Below are 23,059 nucleotides of genomic sequence, written 5' to 3'. Positions count from 1 at the left end.
TGTGTGTGTGAAATCTCACACTTTGAGTAAATAAATGTGCATTGATAGGAGAAAAAAAACTCCAGCACACCCCATAAAGTCACGTGACGCTGACCACTGCCCTTCAGCTATAAATGCTACTTCTTCCACCAGTTGCTCCTTTTCATTCCAAGTCAAAGCGAGTTTACGCATGCGCGTGGTGGTCACATTCAAGAACGCTACGAGGACAACGTAGCGTGTACTTTTTTTCCTTTCTTTAATTGTATTTATTTTTTTTCTGTCGGAATTTCTTCCTCCAATCATGGCAGGTAGGTGACAAATTCCTCCAAATACCGCGATACACCCTCAGGAGAACGAGAACTGAGACTTCCAAAGTGGAAAGATAATTAAAACCGAGTTGACACGGTTGCGTTTTTCAATCAGTAGTGTGTTGTACTTTATAAACTCATTTTTTTTGTCGTCACAACACAGTAATAATGATTAATAATAATTAAATATACTACATTTTATTTATTAGCGCCTTTCAGGACACTCAATGTTGCTGCACACAGAATATATCACAGTGATACCAGTAAAAATAAAAACAAAGCCAATACTGTTAAATAATTGATTAAAATAATCTCATTTTAATTCGACTGCTTAACATTTGGATTAAAATGGTTCCTCAAACGTTGAGTCCATAACTTCATATTGTACTGAGTGATGATCATCATTGCAGCTCCTGTTGCTGCGCGTGCAAGTATGTAAAATAATGAGATGCATACGAATAAACTTCCATTTTCATCTTTTGGGGGGTTTGGGTTGTTTTGTGGACATTATTTGAAACCATTTTCATTCTGGAATTAAATAAAAACTGAGCTCGTGCTTGAAATCCCTCTCCTCCCCCCACCTCCTTTCCTCCAGAATATTGCGCTCTGTAGCCGGTGTTATGCCGAGGGTGAAAGTAAGACAAAAGCAGATGAGGCACGGTGGGAAAAAATATATATACAATGGCTCTTTGAACTCAGTATGGCATTGTTAAAACATACTTGATAGAGAATATATCTAATTTGAAACTTGTTAAGGACACCTCAAACTATGAACCCCACCCATATATATATATATATATATATATATATATATATATATATATATATATATATATATATATATATATATATATATATATATATATATATATATATATATATATATATATATATATATATATATATATATATATATATATATATGAGAGCGAGAGAGTTTAACTAAAGTCGTCATGCTAAACTGCTACGCACGTTGAATACTGTACCACATTTTTTTCAACTTCATATTGATACTAATCTCATACTCCAATACTTTTACTACATAAAATTACTGTCTTTCTGCCAACGACGGTCTGCATGTTAAAATAAATCCTCCAAAATAAATCACTCGGTGCAAAAGACGAATTTTCACATGTTTAAAAAAAAAAAATACTGTTCTTGATCTCACAAGAATCTTTTTTTTTTTGCCCGAGAAAAGAATAATAGTCTTGTATTTTACATTTTACATATCTAAACTACTTTATAATACTTATGTGTGACTTATGGGCTCTAAAACAGCTGAATCGATTTTTGTGAATTCAGAGTTGTAGATACTTTAGGCCAACGAAATCGATAAGCATCTGCTTTCATGTCTTCTGCTTGTGTGGAGTCTCCATAACCCCCAGCCCCACCCCCCTCTTGCCTGGCGGCCAAATTGAGTACTGCATCTCCCGACCACTCCAATCCAATCTTCTATTAGCACGTCAACGCCGGGTCATTTTGCTCATAAATAATGGTCAAAAAATGTCTTCAAAACTACTTTACATTGAGTCAATAGTGCATTTTCTATTATGTGATACAAACATTACTCCATTTTTGTTGTTGTAATATTATCTTATTTTTGAATACAAAGAATTTTTACAATGCGAAAAAAGTAAAAAAAAAATTGAGATACTTTTTTTTCTTACATGGTCACGACTATTTAATCAATTATAATTTACAATTTCTTTAACACTTGAAATGTTGCCATGGGTAAACTAGAATGAATGATTCAGAAACAGTTATCGATACCTCCTTTTCTGAACAATTCGAGACTCAATTATCGAGTAGTCATCAATACCTATACATAATATTTCTTTCATCTAATTTTATATTTGTGATTCGCTACATTTTTCCGTTACCCATAGTGAACACCGTTACTACAAAAAAGGCTCAATACCTGGTATCTGTACTTACCCTCAGAACACATTTTCCCTCAATGTTACATTTATTCAACTGTAATTGACCGCATATTTTTGTTGTATTTTGATGTCAGTCAGGTAAATACAAAATGGCTGCCAATTATCCAGGCTAAGGGAGAAGGTGTTAGCAATTTAAATAAATGTTTTTGGTGCCGTTTGTTTTTTATTTACTGGTCCAGAGTCCGGATATTAAATGGATGGGTTGCACTAGCATTCAAAATCATTTTTTTGGGGTCAACAGAGCAAGCGTTTGTGACGTTAGCTACCAACGACAGCTACGCAAAAGGCGCTATGGTCCTGGGCCAGTCCTTGCGCAGACACAAAACTACCAGAAAGATGGCCGCCCTCATTGGGCCGCAAGTATCGGAACCTTGCCGGTAAGATAGCGCCGCCTCTTTCATAATTTCAAGTCCTATAAAGATGTACAATACAACATTTTCACACATTTTCCTACATTTTCCGATCTCATCCTGATACCTACCCTAGAAAATATATGATACCTTTATTATTCAATCAGATATCAGCCATTATTATATGTGCTGTTTCCAGATTTCTATTTATTTTATTTTTTAAATACAGTATTGTTGTTTTTTTAAATAGGGCACACGCAAGTACATATTTGACAATACATTTATTCATAAAATCTGATACTAAATATGGGGCTGTTTTCAGACTGGTATCTGATAACAACATAGGTTATGGACACCCCTAAAGTCCTGTGCCATTCTCCAAAAGAGTCTGAAATGGCACTGGTATCTGATACCAATATAGAATGGGGATGCCACTCAAGTACTGTCGTTCTCCAAAAAAGGATGAAGACCATGAACTTCAATACTGATTACGAGGCTGATATCGGGCAGACATTTGATATCAATATGATTACAGGATATCACTAAGGTCCTCAGTTGTTCACACAAAAATGATGAAATCATATTAAATCTGATACTGTTTTTTAGGCTAATATCAGACCAGGGTCCAACGCCAATATAGGAAGGGGGCACTAAAAGTCCTGTGTCTGTAACAGTCTGGCATACCTCCCACCACCAGAGGGCCCCAACTGGCGTTTTGCAATGGGCATAGGTGTGTGATAATTGAACACACCAGACTGTAACAGTGTCGTTCAAAAAAATCTCATTGAAATATTGGATTTGGGGCTTATATTAAATATGTATCCGATACCAATATAGGATCAGGACCCCCCCTGATGTCCAGTGTTGTTCAGTAGAAAATGGAAGAAATAATCCTCGAAAAAAAACATGAAATCTGATACTGATTATAAGGCTGATATTGGACCGGTATTTAACACCAATATAATTTTGAGACATTCCCAAAGTCCCATGATGTTCCCTCAAAATCTATGAAATCAAATTAAATCTGATACCGATTTGGGGCTAATATGGAGACCAGTGTTGTTTACCACTCTAGGGATGGGGACACCCAAAGTTCTGTGTCATTCCAAAAAACTGAATAAAATCCAGGACTAGTTTGTGGGCTGATTAATAAATCTGTATCTAATACTAATATAAGATCGGGTTGATATTGGACTGGTATCCGAAACCGATATTCAATTGGAACACCTGTTAAGGCCTGTATTGTCCCGTTAAAAAAATGATGAAATCTGATACTGACTATGGAACTGATTTCGGACTAGTATCCAATACTAATATTGAACGGGGACACCCCTTAAGTCTTGTATCGTCTTACCCCAAAATAATGTCAGATCGGTTCTGAGAAGGATCTTTGACGAGGTCCGACTTGTAGACGTTTTGGACAGCGGCGACGCGGTCCACCTAGCGCTGATGAAGAGACCCGAGTTGGGGGTGACCTTGACCAAACTTCATTGCTGGACCCTAACCCATTACGAAAAGTGTGTCTTTATGGACGCCGACACTCTGGTGAGACAAAAGCAAAGACGCAAACTAGATTTTATTTTGAAAAATGTCAAGTCAGCAGTTTTTTACCTCTTGTATCTCAGGTTCTCTCCAACATTGACGATCTCTTTGAGCGAGAAGAACTGTCTGCTGCTCCCGATCCCGGTTGGCCTGACTGCTTCAATTCGGGCGTGTTTGTTTTTCGTCCCTCCGTGGAGACTCATGAAAAACTTCTTCAGTACTGCACAGACCATGGCAGCTTTGACGGTAAATAGAACCTTCCACTTTGGTTGATATTTGGAAATTTGAGCACTTTAAGTAGCTAAAACCCTTCCTATTTTTTGTTGTCTCGTCATTCCAAGCCTGCGGTTGCAGTTATGGTACCCGTCATGAATACTTTACAGGGGCAGTGTGGGGGGTCTTCAATTACAAATGTACAGTTGAAGCATTTTCATGAGGAGGTAGTTTGCCCATCATAGTAAGAATGCAATAAATAAGACGCGGTTAAAAAGAAAAGCAAAATAAAAACCATGCATTTAAAAGTAAAGGAATACAGGGAGTGCAGAATTATTAGGCAAATGAGTATTTTGACCACATCATCCTCTTTATGCATGTTGTCTTACTCCAAGCTGTATAGGCTCGAAAGCCTACTACCAATTAAGCATATCAGGTGATGTGCATCTCTGTAATGAGAAGGGGTGTGGTCTAATGACATCAACACCCTATATCAGGTGTGCATAATTATTAGGCAACTTCCTTTCCTTTGGCAAAATGGGTCAGAAGAGGGACTTGACAGGCTCTGAAAAGTCAAAAATAGTGAGATATCTTGCAGAGGGATGCAGCACTCTTAAAATTGCCAAGCTTCTGAAGCGTGATCATCGAACAATCAAGCGTTACATTCAAAATAGTCAACAGGGTCGCAAGAAGCGTGTAGAAAAACCAAGGCGCAAAATAACTGCCCGTGAACTGAGAAAAGTCAAGCGTACAACTGCCAAGATGCCACTTGCCACCAGTTTTGCCATATTTCAGAGCTGCAACATCACTGGAGTGCCCAAAAGCACAAGGTGTGCAATACTCAGAGACATGGCCAAGGTAAGAAAGGCTGAAAAACGACCACCACTGAACAAGACACACAAGCTGAAACGTCAAGACTGGGCCAAGAAAACTCTCAAGACAGATTTTTCTAAGGTTTTATGGACTGATGAAATGAGAGTGAGTCTTGATGGGCCAGATGGATGGGCCCGTGGCTGGATCGGTAAAGGGCAGAGAGCTCCAGTCCGCCTCAGACGCCAGCAAGGTGGAGGTGGGGTACTGGTATGGGCTGGTATCATCAAAGATGAGCTTGTGGGGCCTTTTCGGGTTGAGGATGGACTCAAGCTCAACTCCCAGTCCTACTGCCAGTTTCTGGAAGACACCTTCTTCAAGCAGTGGTACAGGAAGAAGTCCGCATCCTTCAAGAAAAACATGATTTTCATGCAGGACAACGCTCCATCACACGCATCCAAGTACTCCACAGCGTGGCTGGCAAGAAAGGGTCTAAAAGAAGAAAAACTAATGACATGGCCTCCTTGTTCACCTGATCTGAACCCCATAGAGAACCTGTGGTCCCTCATCAAATGTGAGATTTACAAGGAGGGAAAACAGTACACCTCTCTGAACAGTGTCTGGGAGGCTGTGGTTGCTGCTGCACGCAATGTTGATCGTGAACAGATCAAAGCACTGACAGAATCCATGGATGGCAGGCTTTTGAGTGTCCTTGCAAAGAAAGGTGGCTATATTGGTCACTGATTTGTTTTTGTTTTGTTTTTGAATGTCAGAAATGTATATTTGTGAATGTTGAGCTGTTATATTGGTTTCCCTGATGAAAATAAATAATTGAAATGGGTATACATTTGTTTTTTGTTAAGTTGCCTAATAATTATGCACAGTAATAGTCACCTGCACACACAGATATCCTCCTAAAATAGCTAAAACTAAAAAAGCCCCACTCCAACTTCCAAAATATTCAGCTTTGATATTAATGAGACTTTTGGGTTCATTAAGAACATGGTTGTTGTTCAATAATAAAATTAATCCTCAAAAATACAACTTGCCTAATAATTCTGCACTCCCTGTATATAAGAACCCAAAAATGTGCATAGTGTAGCCAGAAACTAAATAGAGTAGTTTTGAAAGCCTGAATGAAAAAGCTGTCTGTGTGATGGGTGGGTGGGGTCACCTGCAATCCTGGTTGCTTTGCGGGTAAGGCAGGAGTTGTAGATGTCCAGGAAGGAGGGCATTACCTCTTCTGTTGTTATCTGTCTGTCTCGCTGTCTCTTATATCATAACATATCATAGTCTACAATATGCAGCTGGATATCAGCAGGTATTTTTCTTTTTTGGAACGTTTCTGGTTCCATGAGTTGATACCAGTTCATATTATGCACCAAGGTTACCACAAAAATAAATTAAAATGGACTTCTTGTACCCTAACACAGAAAAAATCGGATTCTGTTTTTGGCTGATGTTAGACAAATATCCTACATCTAAGTCGGCTACAATTAAGTTCTTGCCAATATGATACCAACAAGAATATACATTCTCTCGTTTATTTTTAATTTTTTGGACATTTCTGGTTTTCAGAGTCAATACTTGTAACAATTATCAACCACGGTTACCACAAACAGACATGTAAATAAGTACTAATATGATATATGTGATATTGCTTTATTGCTATGGCTTCATTGGACTCTTTTCATCGACTAATATTGTTCAATCAGATAGAATATTTCAGGACTTTTTGCTGTCATCTTCAATCGCAAACAGTGTCTTTTATACAGTAGATTAGCACCATCAGATGACAGCATACTGCATTGCTGTGATCTGGAACAATACTTTTTTCCCATAGAATAGAATAAAATAGAATATGCCTTCATTGTCATTGTTACAACATGGGATTGAAAACAGGTACAACATTCATGCTTATTGTAAATAATATTATAAAAATGCTAGAATGCAACCATTTTCTAAGTACATTTTTTTGGTTCAGTTCCGCAGGGAAATTGGAGTATATTCTAGTTAATTTCCACCAATTTGTCAGTCACAGTGCAGACACTTGAAGACACATTATTCATACTTATTGAAAGAGGGAAAAAAGTAATCTCCAATATACCTAACGTTTACATTTTTGGACTGAGCATTTTGTTCATCACTATTGCTGTCTCCGTATATTTTCAGTATATTGTATAATAAGAGTATCTATGATAATAACACTAATGTTCATTGGTGCTTATTGTGAAAACTGACTGTAGTGTGTGTGGCCACCCATTGCTAAGTGTCCTGATCTGTGCATTAAAAAGACGAGAAAAGACATGGGAGCTGGAGCCAGAAACCTCCAGCATCAAAATTCCACTTGTCTGCCCTAACTATGAGTTGTGCGCATATGTCTATTTTGTTTTCTGATTAAAAGTTATCTCTATGTGATTGTATCTCGATGTATTTAGTTTTTTAGTTTTCACAAAAACTTTAGCACATTTATTCACCTTATTGTTTTGTTTATAAATACAGATTTAGATTGTGATGAATATGCATAATATAATGGTGACTGCAATAGAATAACAATAACAACGTTCTACAATATCAATAAGAATAGTTATATAGCTGATAATGATACTAATATTAGCAATAACAACAACAAAAACAGTCATGATGTAAGCTATAAAAATAACAAGCTTAATTATTAGCTTGACCCATCTAATGACTGCATAAAGCTTCTGCTCCAACATTATTTTGACACAATCAATTAATTTGTTTGTTTGTACATGATTCAATTGTTTGTTTGTTTGTAAATGATTCAAATTGAATCTTTTCTTCCGGCGCCGTCACGAATGGCAGCCACTCCAGCAGCTCCCGTGTTATTTTCGATTGTTCTCGATTGTTCTCAGCTCAGGGATGCTGCTGGAAATGAGAATTTCCCTTCGGGGATGAACAAAGTATCTATCTATCTATCTATCTATCTATCTATCTATCAGCAGCAATTATGAATACCATTTTACATTTGATCAAATATGGACTATTCTGGTTCCTTGAGTCAATATCGGTTGAGATGATCAACAAAAGTTACCACGGACAGAAATTAAAACGGACTTTTTATACAAGCACAATATAGTGATTTCGGATACAATCTGAAAAAAATTGTGTATTTTTGGGGGGGCTGTAAACGGAAAAATACCCGATATTGATAGATAGATAGCTAGATACTTTGTTCATCCCCGAAGGGAAATTCACATTTCCAGCAGCATCCCTGAGCTGAGAATGTGTATAGTGACTGTTTTTTGTTAATGCTTAAAATGCAGTTTTCGTATTAATAAAGCTTTTTTTAATGACATAAAATCCTCACACAGGAATACCTAACTGGTTCTGAAAACAACTCGCCAGTAATAAATTATTGTGATATTCTAGGAGATATTAAAATCAAAACAATGGAAAATATTCACAGTAGTGCTATTGACAGTATCTGTTTTATAACCTGGATATCCTGATCAATTCTTAATGACTCTGAATACATCTTTTTTTATATATAAAGCTATGAATTACAATCACCTAGTGCTCAAATCTTGTTGACTATGTCTGTGTATTGCAACATCCATTGCAGCCTGATCATCGTGGAAGGGGGTTTACCTCCTGTGCGGTCCCTTATCAAGGCTTCTTCAGTCAGTCACAGTCATATTTATTTGTATAGCCCTTTATCACAAAAAGTCTCAAAGGGCTGTACAGAGCACAACAACACCAATTCGTCAATCTCCTAATGCTGAGGTTTTGAGTTTTTCCTTGCCCTTATATAGGTTTTAGATCAGGGATGGTGTGATAATAGTCTAGTCTGTAGTAGTCTGTGAAGCCCTATGAGACTTTTTTTATTACAGGCTATACAAATAAACATGACTTGACTATTATTAACATATTAATAACAGTATGACTCAGTGTTTGAAATGACGTCTGCCCGGACGCCCGGGGCGTGCATCTTTTACTTCGGGCGTACAACTTACAAAACGTCTCCGCCCGGTGGCCGACAACTTTTTCAAGGAAAAAAAAATCTCTGGGTTTTTTTTTTTGTTTTTTTTTTGTTTTCAAATCAAACGTTTGCTTTATTCCGATTTCAAAACCTTTGTTTGGTTTGAAAATTTCTGAAGTTTGTTTGGCAATTTGCATAATCGGCAGCCAATCAGAAGCCTGCTTCGAATGACTTTGTGTTTACGGACATTCCCGAGCATTATAAGGTCGTGAGTTTGCATAAAATTTTTAAAGTAGACGCAGAGAGAACACAAGAAAAATGGAGAAGTGGTTATTAATCAAGCCGAAACCTCAGCCCCAGAAGAAAGATTCGAAAGAAGCTAACAAAATTTATGACGCTACAAAACGTACATTAAAAGCATCGTGGAAAGAAGAGTTCACGTGGCTTGTAGCAGACGACGCAACGCAAACGTTGCATGAATGAAGATGAGTAAATACAGGTACATATTGATGGCAGATGGGGGGGGGGTTTAAGGGTTATTGTTCTATCTTCGTTATTCATTATCCATTATCCGTTATCAGTCAGTTCATAATACGCTACAAAGCCTAGGAGCCGGGACACTTACTCTCAGCCAAGAGGCCAAGATAAGGTCCTAGCCCCAAAGCCTTGCTGCGCTCATTGCGAATACACCGTTCCCGGAGGTACTGCTATACCGGGCTGATGCGTGGAGTGGACAGAGCAAGCTCTTATTCCATCTGATTTCGCAATTGCGGCATGGCTTTTTACAACAGATATTGATGGCAGATGGAGAACAGCGATGTCATGTATATGCAATGAATGTTATAAGTAGATTTATAATAAACTTAATTTTAAAGTGTTGTTCTGTTATATTTTCTGATGGGTTTTTTTTTTTGCCTTTAGTCGTCTTATTGTGTTTCATCTCATCTCATCTCTCATGATCAGATGAGATGAGGTTATTGTGTTTCAATTTGTGAAAAATGGGGCAGGCAACTTTATGGCTGGGCAGGCAACTTTTCAGAGTTGTCTGCCTTGGTGTCCGGTAACTTTTTGTCATGAGTTTCAGACAGTCAGAAGTTCAGAAGCGCATGTTATATTTTGTATTTCACCACTAAAAGACATCAGTGTTATTTGCTACGGGGACACTCAATTTCAATCAAACACAGGCCCACCATAAATGACACGGTGGTGAGTTTATAGGGTATACTTCGAGCACAGCGTCAGTGCACCAAAAAGTTCCAGCTGTGGTCCAACAGGATTGTTTTTGTGTGAAGGCCGAGCTATGGCTGGAAGCTGCTCTGACCTTTCAGTTAGGATGACACTTAAGCTTTTCATGAGATTATATAAATTATATTTAAAAAAGCAACTCACGAAGATAGCCTCAGATCCGGGCGCATCGTAGCGTCACATGCCTTCCTGTTGATGGATTTCATTAAAGTGGCAAAACGCTCATCACTTGTCCGGAATGCTTATCAAGAATATTTGAGATGAGTGTTACTCAAACCAAAGCACACATGGTTTCCATTGAATAAATGTCGAGGTACACAAAAAATAGTTATTGGAAGTATTTTTGAAATACTTAAATGAGTATTCGGTTTATAGTTTTTTAGAATGTTTTTCTGTTTCTGATTTATATGATATGTTGTATATGATAAATTATTGTGAAAAAAATATTACAAAAAACTGAAGATAATTTATTCTGAAAAACAGGAACAAGAATATTATGACAAATTGAAAAATATGTTCCTGAAAAACAAAAACAAATTGTTTTCAAATACAAAATAAATATTATCATTAAAAAACTAAGTATTCCACAAACGGAGAATAGAATTTGGAAAAATCACAAAGTGTCTTAAGTATTTGATATAACTTCATGATATATTAAGAAAAAAATCAAACAGAATTACTCTGAAAAACAGAAAACATTTTTTTTAAATGGAAATAATTTGGGAGGAAAAGCAGGAAATTATTTAGAAGAATAGAAAAATATTTCTTTATGAAAAACGCATGAAATAATTTTGAGAAACTGGAAAAATATTCCGAAAAACGGAAAAAAATAATCAGGAAAAACAGACCAAAAATATTACACAATAAAACATTGAAAAAAAGGAAAGATATCCATAGAAGTTAGTCTGAAAAACAATATTCAATAAAAAGAGGAGACAACTAAAGAAATTATTTATAGAATAAGGAAAAAATATACAGAAAACTAGAAATAAAAGAAACAAAACAAAGAAAATTCATTAAAAAAATGAAACAAATATTCAACAAAATTGTAAAATCTATTAAACAAATATTCATAAAACATAGCCTCTTTAAAAAGTCTTAGATATGAGTGATTTTATATTTTTCAAGTAAATGTTATATTCTTCCATAAAAATAAAGAAAACTAACACTGAAACACTGAAAATTTGCAATACCAATAATATTTATCTGCACCATTTGCTCAGTAGATGATTTTGCAATTTTCATCAATTTTGCAGAATTTCCTTTCACAAATCGCTTTAGTCGAATAGATTTTAACGTTTGAAAAACAGTCTCGACAGTGATTAGGGACTTCAACTAAGGCTGTGCAGAATATTCAGGCATATTCCAATTAAAAATGGGCACCACATGCATCTTAAACAGTCTCCCAGGTTGCATTAAAACTGAGTCCGCTGTGAAAGGAGTCAACACTCCGCCCTGGGACATCATTTACTCACGAAGGAATGTTAATGAACTTCAACTTGACTCGAATATCAGCAAAGTGGCATCACCTGAATTATTCGCATCACTTGAGGGATAATGTTTTTTATTTTCTCCCTGGGAAAAAAAAGCAACGCCGTAAAGTGCATTAGGTGTCATGGCCATAAAGCAAATGAGGGATGAAACGATGCGCTTGAAACTTTTCTGAAGTCGATTAAAGATGCCGGAGCTAACTACCTTCCTCGCTTGATGACTTGCGAGCATTATTTGCAGAATATTTCACGGCGGGATCTTGTATATCGCCGCCATAATGGAGTAAAGGGCAATTAACAGAACCAGACGTTATAATCTTTAAAAGTGTGTGACGCCCCCCCCAATCCATTAGCATTTAACAGATGCTTTGAGTGTAAATGTTTTTCTTTGTTTTTATGAAGGAAAATGACTCATGAAATGTCTATTAAACCGTGAAGAATGGGAAAAACTCTTGATAAATCCAGGGTGCGCCACTACCATTGTTTTTTTTTCAACGTTGTCCCCAGGCCTGGGTGGAAACGACAAAAGTTGAGCGTTTAATCGCTCTCCTGGATGGAAATATCTCTCAAACTCGTGCAGCCCCGATCACATATTGCTTCGAGCAGGCAGGGACCGGCTTAGGGCTCTATTATCTGGCAGCTCCTTTTTGCCATTACTGTATTTCGGAAATATCTCCTAAACTGATGTGGCCGCAAACCCTTATCCCTGACATATTGCTGCGAGCGAGGACCAGCCACGGAGACTTTTAGGCAGGCCTGACAGTATTTTTTTTTTTGCCATTCACCTAAAATGAACTGCAATAATCGTCATTCTTTCACCAGTGCAGCCGTGATCCATTATCCCTTATACCAAATTTATTTGAGCAGAGAGCGGCACAAGGCCCTTTTCTTGTGAGGCATGTAGTTTTAGCCCACCTAAAATCAAATGCACGGCGGTTGCAGCAATCCGTTATCCCCGGTCGACTATTGCTGAGGATAGGGACCAGCAGACCGCATTATTTTTTGGGTGCATGTCATTATGGCCCACCTAAAATTACCTGCACTGTTTTAGCTGCAATCTTTTATTTATTTACCATTCTTTCCACCTAAAATGAGCATCACCCGTGCAGCCACGTTCCATTGTCCCCAGTCGACTATTGCAGAGAGCGGGGGCTGAAAGAGCAAATTACTGTCATGCAAGGCTCTTTTTTTTCCTGTTTTGTGCGCCTCAATGAAAATGACCCGTGCGGCCACAATCCATACATCCCAGTCCAATAACGCTGAGAGCGGGCCAAGACATCTCTCACAGACTCTTCGAATGAATGTCATGCGTAGCAGCTCTTTTTTCCGTTTTTTGCTCCTAAAATGAACAACATTATGCAGCCGCAATCCAATATCACTAGTCAACTATTGCCGAGAGCAGGTGCCGAGAGAAAACATTCATGTCATTCATGGCTACTTTTTTTCCCTTCTTTTTACCTAAAATGAGCAGCACCTGTTCAGCAACGCTCCATTATTCCCAGTCAACTATAGCTGTGAGCGGGGCAGAGAGCGAAATTTTGTGTCATGCGTGGCTGCTTTTTTCCCCCGTTCTGACTGCCTGGAATAAGTCACCCACTGTACCACCACCCATTATCCCCAGACGACTATTGCTGAACGTGGGTGACCAACAGAGTAAATTTATGTCATGCGTAGTGGCTTTTTTCCATTCTCTCTGGCCATGCAGACATGTTCCATTATCCCAAGTGGATTATTGTTGTGGTTGGGAGCCGTTCTAAACGAGGGGTTACAGTTCTTCATATGAGAAAAAATGTTTCGGTAGTCAAATAATTTCGTGTTCTACCAAATTCGTGTCTTTTTGGTTGTTTTTTTTGCTTCTGTGTTTGAATGAAAAATTGGAACTCAAATGACAGCCAAACAAGTGGTCAAGTTTCAGTACTCAAACAATTCACTGTTCAAACACTGATCCCAAATGGAATATAGTCACGTATCCAGCTATCACTGTGCCATCATTGGTGATTCGAGTGTCTGCTATAAAGCTGTCACAGAAAGCCGGGCAATCCGTCATTGTCAAAACCTCGCTTTAAATCAAATGACAACGAGCCGAAAGCAAGCAAGACTTTTTATTTATAGCCACACATTGATCTTTGATATTTGCCACGCTGAGGAGGAAGAGCGTAGAGTGTCATGAGAGACATACTGGCCACCGATAGACGAGAAAAAAAACGGACTGGCGATTGTTGGAATTCAAATGAATGAAATTCTTAGTTGCTATTTTGGAAAACTAGTTATCATGATGAGCAAACATCTATGTATCTCTTGCCCCTTCTCTATCTACATCTAGCTAGCAAGCTACCTGTTGCCCTATCGAACTATCTATCCAGCTGTCTATCCAATATGTTCATTACATTTTTTTTCCTTTAATTATTGAGGTAAAAAATGTATTAAACATGGTGCCTCTAAAGGCTTAATGAATGAAATGAAATGATCTGCATTTATATAGCGCTTTTCAAGTCAATGACTTCCCAAAGTGCTTTACAGTGTGCTTCACATTTCCCAATAGCGGCCTTGTTTTGCAGCCATGTAACCTGCTTATTGGGGGTATTAGGGGTTCAGTGTCTTACCCAAGGACACTTCGACATGTAACACGGACAAGCCGGGATTCGAACTGGGATCCCGGGATCCCAAGACGAGCGCTCTACCTCCTGAGCTACTGCCGCCCCCAAGCTATTTAAATGGAAAATTAAGGATTGATATTTAGGGCTGTCATTGGCATGAAATTCAAAACTGATTTTTGACGTCTTGAGTTGTCAATAGTATAGAATGAGTTGAAGTCAAGTACATTTGGTGAACCTTCAAAGAAACTAAACCGAGCTTAACGCGTTAACTTCATGTACAGTCCCTACTTAGCCGGTCTTCTTAAGTGAAGATTAAAGTCTAAATCAATCAATGTCACTAAATTCACAAATGATTTTGATGTCTTTAGTCTTCATTGGTAGTGAATGAGTTAACTGGTTTGACTGATTTACCCAATTCAATCTGTTGTTGGAGTTGAAACTATTTTTTGTTTTTCAGGAGGAGACCAAGGAATTCTTAACAGCTTTTTCAGCGACTGGGCCACTGCAGACATTTCCAAACATCTCCCCTTCATCTACAACCTCAGCAGTATCGCCATGTATACATACCTACCGGCCTTCAAACAGTAGGTGTTTGTGTTAAAGGGGATGGGGCTTTCAATTTAAATTAAAAATCATAGTACGTCCAAGAATACTCGCAAATTGTGATGAAGCACGAGTCAGTCACGAGCTTCCGTAATCTCCTGCTGACAAGAAGTCCAAGAAAAGTTGAGTCGTGGGCCTCCTGCAGCGCCAGATAGGGTTCCACCTCAACAGCTGATAGCAAATCCGCAAATAGAGCTGTTTATTTAAAGACCTTTTAATGTTTACCACTCGGCCAGGTCATTGTGCGGCCACTCATCTGTCCTTGTGACGCCAGAAACCCCCACCAACCCCCTCTTAAGGAACTGACAATCACTCGTTTTTGTTTTTCCTGGCAGCAGTCTGAAGGGAATGACCGATGTGGGTATTAGCTGTCCGCATATGTCAGAGGATTTTCTAACCAGGCTAAATTCTGTCAAAATATACATTTCAAACAATGTTTCAGACTTCAATAACAGGTCCATCATCCGACCGGACAATAGTCCAGGATATTACTCACCCACTACGCCAATACTTTATACCACCACCGTAAGGGTGCAGATACGGAAAAATAAAATTTTGTAGGGCCTGCCTTGTGAAAACGTTAATCCCCTCTGCCATTACCTTTCTAAAGGAGCTTCGCTGACCCATTTAATCAGTCTGTCCTCATTGTACCACTGGCATGTATGTTTGTCAGTCTGCTGTTTTTTGTGTGTATTGTAATGTATGTTCTTTTCCCCCAGTACTGTCGGTGGAAGTGAATACATGAAATCTATCTAAATCTAAAAGAGCCCCTCCAAGTCTAAGCAGAGTAATTTGAATAATATTGTGTCTGTAAAACATTTGTTAAGAAGCAAAATCCACCTTTTTATCCCTCTCTGGAGGTGGCCATCTTGAAAGGTAGTGTCGTGGAATAATGACATTGTTTGCCCCATCCAATCACTTATTTTGGAAATCAGTCAATGCTAATGTTATTGCGCCAATCTTTATTGCACTATTGTTCTGATGCACTGAAGACTTAGGCAAGTCTCTTGTAAATATTTGTTAATTTATACTAACATTCATTTTTTGTCTTTTTGTTTTAAGTCTTTTTTTATATGTTTATCCTGGAGTGCTGTGTCTCATCTCATTGTAAATGTTTACTACATTGTTATATTAATAAAAACTATTCTATTTCTCAAAATAATTGAACAAATATATAATATATATATATTTAATTATGATGATGATAATAATAAATGATGTTCCTTATACAAAATTATCCAAGTGACCTCTACATCCTTCGATTTTTCTGTTTGTAGCACTCGGTAAATAATTTTGACATTGAGTCCACCATATATATCTTTCTCATGTTGACACTAACCCGAAACTCCTGTGGTGTGATTTCAGGTACGGCGCCAACGCCAAGGTAGTCCATTTCCTGGGTCAAAGCAAACCTTGGAACCAAGGTTCCGCCTTATCGGGCGGTGCCCACTCTTCCTTCCTCCTGGACTGGTGGGCCTTGTATACCAGCAGCATCATGCCCATGCTGCAGGAGCAATACGGAGACCAGCCCTTCATTACGGAAGGCGTCGAGGAGGTAAATCCAGTCCTTATGAATATATACAGTGGGTTAAATAAGTATTTTGTCAACCTCTTGAAAATATTAGAGAAGTCTGTAATTGTCAACCATGAGAGACAGAATGTAGAAAAAATATATAAAATCGCATTGTCTGATTTTTAAGTAAATGTTATGTACACTTTGTTGGCAATAACTGAGGCCAAATGTGTTTCTGTAACTCTTCACAAGCTTTTCACACACTGTCGCTGGTATTTTGGCCCAATCCTCTATGTAGATATCCTCTAGACTCTAGAGGGAATCTACATAGAGTCTAGAGCATTGATGTTTTGGGGCTGTTGTTGGGAAACACAGATATTCACTTCTTTCCACACATTTTCTATGGGGTTGAGACCTGGAGAATGGTTAGGCCACTCTAGGACCTTGAAATGTGAAGCCACTCCTTTGTGGCTGTGTGTTTTGGGATCGTTGTGATACTGAAAGACCCAGCCATGTCTTATCTCCAATGCCCTAGCTGGTGGAAAGAGACTTTTTTTTTACCAAAAAGTTCGATTTTGGTTTCTTCTGACCATAACACATTCTCCCAGTCCTCTTCCAGATAATCCAAATGCTCTCTTGCAAACCTCAGACAGGCCTGGACGTTTACTGGTTTCAGCAGAGGGACACATCTGGTAATGCCGGATTTGAGTCCCTGGCGGCACATTGTGTTACTAATTGCAGCTTTGGTACTGTGGTCCCTGCTCTCTATTAGTAATTCACTCCTAGGTCCTCCAGTGTGGTTCTGGGATTTTTGCTTACCGTTATCATTTCGACTCCTTGGGTTGAGATCTCTCGTAGATCCCAAGATCGAGGGGGATTCAGTTATTTTGTGTGTCTTCCATTTTCTAAAAAATACTCCCACAGTTGATTTCCTTACACCTAGCGTTTTACCTATAGCAGATTCAGTCTTTGCTGTCTGGTGCAGGTCTACAATTTTGTTTACACTAGGGCGGCCACCTATCCCGATTTCAGTTGTCTACTAGACTGACTATTAAAACAATGACTGTATTTTCTGGACTATAAGATACACGTGCAAACAAACCTCAAATTATTTTGTAGTTCAAAAAAAGTGCATTATATGCAAATAAATACTGTACATTCAGTGGTCAACTGCAAAGTCTGTATCAAAATAACTTAATGATACTCAATAGGTTTCAATCCAGCAGTTTAACAACTAAAGTTCATTCTTCGGATTGCATGCGATAATTTAAATCCATTTGTCAGGCACAGTCTTGTATTACGCTCAAGATCTGTGTGTGTGTGTGTGTGTGTGTGTGTGTGTGTGTGTGTGTGTGTGTGTGTGTGTGTGTGTGTGTGTGTGTGTGTGTGTGTGTGTGTGTGTGTGTGTGTGTGTGTGTGTGTGTGTGTGTGTGTGTGTGTGTGTGTGTGTGTGTGTGTGTGTGTCAAAAATAGAAATTGTGTAAAATGTAAATTGCATGTCCTCAAAACTATAGGGGCTTGACTAAATGCCTGGGCGATATGACATAAACTGTTATCAAGATAAAACATTTCTTCAATATCAATAATTATCACGTATTTTTCCCCTGCACATTGTAAGTTTCATCTTTGCCCTTCAATGAAAGTTAACAAAAGCCAATACTGCTTTAACCAATCTTCAATTTCATAACATAGACGCATGGTGACAAACTATTACACAGCATTTCACAAGTATGATGAACATTAAACGAATACCCTTTTAAAGGGGAAGCTGGTTGCACAGATACAGAGGTAGCTTGGCTAACTCGTGCAAAGGTTTTTTTCATGGGGCCTGGTGCTTGTTCAATGTCTGCTAACATTCTTTTGGGGCTGATTTGTTTTTCCTTCAGCATATTCTAGCGAGCGATAGTGTTTTGAATGGTGGAATAGGATTGCTGTGTTGCCGGCTTGGTTGGCAAAGTTCGGCGTGCATATCACCGCTCTGTGTTTTCATCAGACTCTAAGTAGCCAATACACCTCCAAACAAGTGAAGATGAGGAGCATCTCCTGTCTTTCAGCCGGCTTTGAGTGGGTCTACTGGGTGTCCTTAGTCTCTTGCTCGCTCGTTTTGACGGGGTTGTAGTCCTTCCGCTTTCACTGTGTTTCACTGTATTTCTGCCAAATGATTGGCTGGTCCTCGTCACCTTCTTTATCTACTGAATGTTAGTATGTAACTCACATTTTCATTGCATTAGGGCCCTCGTTTTCTCTGGTGGTTGGGTGGTAGTTACAGTTTAAATTACAGTGGAACCTCTGTTTTCGAACGCCTCTCAGTTTGAACAAATTGGAGTCCGACCAAAAATGTCGAGAAATTCTTGCTTCGCTGTTCGGTCAAAAAAATCGGAGTTCGAACGCCGGTAATGCGTGAGTGCGTACGCTAGGATGCGATGCTGAGCGGCGTACGGGTGTAGATCGCTCTTTTCGTGACCAACTGTTATAGTGCGCGGACTTGCTTTGTTTTGCTTTCGCTTTTGATATAGGTGTACGAAGTGTTTTAGCCCCTAATTATGCCTCCGAAGAAAGTCAGTGCAAGCAGCAAAGTTGCTACAGGTGAAAAAAGAAAAGTAGTGCGTACAACTACTGCATTTAAGAAAGAAATAATAGCAAAATATGAAGGTGTGTGAGCACCTTCTGTTGACCACCACAAAGGTAAGAAATCTTATTCATAATTCTTTTCTTTTTCCTTTTTTCATTTTTACACGTTCATGTTATCATAATCTTCCGTACGAAAGATTACGATAACGCGAACGTACGATTAGCCTGGGTTAGCTTTAAGTTTACGTTAAACATTCAAGGTAAACATTCAGGGTGTTGGAACGGAGCCCAACATTCAGGGTGTTGGAACGCAGCCCCCTTTCCAATGAACCGCTCACCACTTGTTGTGGAGACCCGGGTGCTAAATGACTTGTAAACGACCTGATTTTTTTATTTTTACACGTTCATGTTAGCGTAATGTTTCGTACGGAAGATTACGATAACGCGAACGTACGATTAGCCTGGGTTAGCCTTATGTTTACGTTAAACATTCAGGGTAAACATTCAGGGTGTTGGAACGGATTAAAACGATTTACATTATTTTTAATGGGAAAAATGATTTCGGTGATCGAACAAATCAGTTTTCGAACAGGGTTCTGGAACGGATTATGGTCGAGAACCGAGGTTCCACTGTATTTACTTTTATCGAACGTTTCTATTATTATATGACTACAATTATCGTTATCGTCTCATAACACAGGCTTACCTGAATGTTGCTTGAATCTTGCTAAGAAGAGTCAGACTCTGTTTCGTTGAACTGTCTGACTGTGTACTTTTGGCCCCTAGATAGCACTGTTATTCAATGTGAACGAAAATCAGTGCCGCAGAAAGCAACAAGACTGGAGACATACAGGGCTACGACTTAATTAGGGATGTTAATGTAAATGGTCTGCATTTATATAGCGCTTTTCAAGTAAATGAGGAGCTCCGAAAGCGCTTTACAATGTGCTTTACAATCTTCCCTTTTACACACTATCTAAGCGATAGTAGCATCAGCCATGCGAGGCAACTACCTGCTATTGGGGGCATTAGGAATTCAGTGTCTTTCCCAAGGACGCTTCGACATATAACACAGAGGAGCCGGGAATCAAACCTGTGACCTCTTGATCCCAAGATGAGCGCTCTACCTCCTGTTGATGCTACTATCTAAAAGAAATACACTTTTCTCTACCTATGACTTTATAAAATTGACATTGTTACGATAGGTCCTGTATTTATGCCTAATTGGTATAATGGCGGCGCCCTCTGGCTGCGGCTGCATCGACTCGCTACAACGGGTCAGATGTATCGACATTTCGTTCTGTGTACATTGTTACAAAGAATGACAATACAAAGGAAATTATTATTATTATTATTAAAATCGATATTTTTTGTTGTTTTATTGTACCACTAGGGGGCACTAAATATGATACACTGTCCCTTTTTAATGTTTGTATCACTGAGGTACTGCCATGATGAGCAAGATCTGCTTTGAAAACTTGCAAACAATGGAATTCAAGGTCGACTATTTCTATTATCGTTGTATGTTTACATTAATTGGGTTTTTTTTCCCACAGGCCATGGAGAGTTTGGCATCGGCGGCAGCTGGGGTGCACCTTTCGCCAACGCCACATTTTCAGGAGCAATCCTCCGAGGAGCGTAAACAGAAATGGGAGCAAGGCCAGGCAGACTACATGGGAACGGACTCCTTTGACAATATCAAGAAAAAGCTCGATACTTTCCTCAAATAAGTTTTGTGGGATTGCAACAAAGCACCAAAAATCAAAATGCACTTGCATTATTGTCTACCAGCTGTACTCCACCACTCTGCAATTTAAGCGGAGCTAAATTATTTATGGTTTGCCATAACTTGTTTTGCTAGCTAAATGCTTCCATATGTTAATGCAGTGGTTTTTATGTACCCCTCCAAAAAACATTTTCGAAAAAAGGATTTTCCAACCAGTGGATTTTATATAAAACCAAAAAAACCCATCCATCTATTTATGACGCTTAGACTTACTAGGGTCGCGGCATATATTTATATATAATTACAATCAGGGTTGGATAGGGTTACTTTAACTGAATAACTTTCAATTACTTTTGGATAACTCCAATACCAAATATGCTAATAAAAGACAAAAGAAACTAAATATGAATAAAATTATGACTCACAACACGTGGTAAGCTTTCTCTCCTGGCTTTGATCTCTTTGATCTCCGGCAAAACTAACATAAAATGCGACAGAAACAAAATGAAAATAATTCCAAACATCTTGCCAACATGATTTTTGCCGTTCCATGTATTCTGTTACTCCTCAAGCCTGCAAAAAATATAATAATTTTATTCATATTTAGTTTCTTTTGTTTTTTATTAGCATATTTGGTATTGGAGTAATCCACTTAAAGTAACCCTACCCAACCCTGATTACAATATATGTAAATGATTTAGACTGTAATTACCAGCCAACCACCGAAGAAAATGGGGGAGATCACTAAAAAAATTTAAAAATTGCTGTGAGAAAAAATGGATAGGCCTGAGGTAAAATTCTGCCATGGGTTAATGCAGTGGTTCTTAAACCTTTTATGCGCCCCTTTTAAAGTTTTTTTTTTAATTTAGAATTACCTAACCAGGGGTTGTTGTTGTTTTTTGGGGTTTTCTTCTTGGACATATAAAAATTAACACTACTGTTTAAAAGGTTGGGGTTTTTTGATGAAAGAGTTTCAGGATAAGATTTAATTTTCATATAAAAATCATTATTTCTAAACTTCAAAATGTCTCATTTATAAGTTATTTCATTTTTCCTTAACTAATTTGATTAATTAAAAAATGAAGTGTGATTTTTCACCCAGCGAGCCTAGTGTGGATAAGTGGCGCATAAAATGGATTGATGGATGGATGTGATATTTAATGGAAACTTTTCAATGGTAGTGTGTACCACCAAAAATATATTCCCTGCAAAAACTCTGGTTATGAAATTGAGGCTAATGTAGTAAAATACATCCAATTAAAATATTTAAATCTGATCATTTTTATATGCTACATACTTTCTTCTAAAATAAGAAAACTAATTCCTTAAAACAATATTCATCTCCAACATATGAACATGGTTTTTTTATAATTGTCCTGAGATGATCATGAATATCTGTTCTTAAGGAAAAAAATAATATTTAAAAAGAACTTTCTTAAAATCCATTTTATATACTGCAATAGTTTTTCCTGAAATACCACCATATTATAGCGTATTTTCCAGGCTACAAAGTGCAACTAAAATCCAAAATGTGCAGGAATTCGAAATGTACCCTTGTAGCCTGCGAACTAAAGAAATTTTACTTTTTAATTTAAAAATTAATTGGAAAACGGAAAAGAAGTCTACATAATCTCATCAAATGGCATCAACTCTTCTCTTTTCCACTTTGTCTGTATTTACCATATTTTATCAACTACAAGGCGCACCTAAAATCCAAAATTCCCCTTGTGATCCAGTGCGCCTAATAGTGGAAATTACGGCAATATTTACTTCAAAATGATTTTATTATCGACACCTATTATGAAATTATGTTTATTTAGACGGATTATACTACTATTTGGACGCACTAAAAATTAATGGAAACCTTTTATAGGATGTATCTATATAGTTACATTTGTGCCTTTTGTTTAAAAAGTTGTATTTTGTACATTTTCTTAAGTTCTACGAAATGTTTACAGCGCGTCTGGAAGCCTCAAAAGCATCGGCATGTTTTTGCTGTACATTTAAAGAGTTTTTTCAACCGGAATGTGTGAAATAAATATACATTTACTCAGGCGTGTTTATTCATATAACGCTTACCGCAATGGTATATGGAAATGTAACCTACTTAGAAATGTTCATTACACCTGCATGTTATTGTAATATTTGCTTTTACAAAATTCATACTTGTACACAATTTTCCAATGAGGACCACAAACGAGGAAAATAAGTCAAGTCATGTTTATT

General features: G+C 37.9%; 1 protein-coding gene across 2 annotated transcripts; it reads left to right on the top strand.

Annotated features, from left to right (window-relative positions):
- Positions 1-124: 124 nt before the first annotated feature.
- gyg1b (glycogenin 1b) lies at positions 125-22,861 on the top strand. Of its 2 annotated transcripts, none has more exons than XM_088322168.1 (7): positions 125-287; positions 2,469-2,604; positions 3,963-4,122; positions 4,203-4,365; positions 14,878-15,004; positions 16,389-16,578; positions 20,664-22,861. In XM_088322168.1, exons 1-7 carry the CDS (start codon positions 281-283, stop codon positions 20,835-20,837), a joined length of 957 nt encoding a protein of 318 aa, XP_088178294.1. In that variant the 5' UTR covers positions 125-280; the 3' UTR covers positions 20,838-22,861. The 2 variants fall into 2 exon arrangements, with proteins under 2 accessions (XP_088178294.1, XP_088178293.1); XM_088322167.1 differs by having other exon boundaries at positions 3,948-4,122.
- The last annotated feature ends 198 nt before the right edge of the window (positions 22,862-23,059 follow it).

This window comes from Urocampus carinirostris, chromosome 18 (assembly GCF_059441175.1).
Source record: "Urocampus carinirostris isolate Australia breed hairy pipefish chromosome 18, RoL_Ucar_1.0, whole genome shotgun sequence".
NCBI classification, from domain to species: Eukaryota; Metazoa; Chordata; class Actinopteri; order Syngnathiformes; family Syngnathidae; genus Urocampus; species Urocampus carinirostris.
This window is presented reverse-complemented; position numbering and strand designations above follow the sequence as displayed.

Excerpts from the sequence above, each read along its gene's own strand:
- gyg1b (XM_088322167.1), top strand. Across the intron at positions 4,123-4,202 it reads TTATGGACGCCGACACTCTG|GTTCTCTCCAACATTGACGA; the intron begins GTGAGACAAAAG and ends CTTGTATCTCAG. Across the intron at positions 15,005-16,388 it reads TACCTACCGGCCTTCAAACA|GTACGGCGCCAACGCCAAGG; the intron begins GTAGGTGTTTGT and ends GTGTGATTTCAG.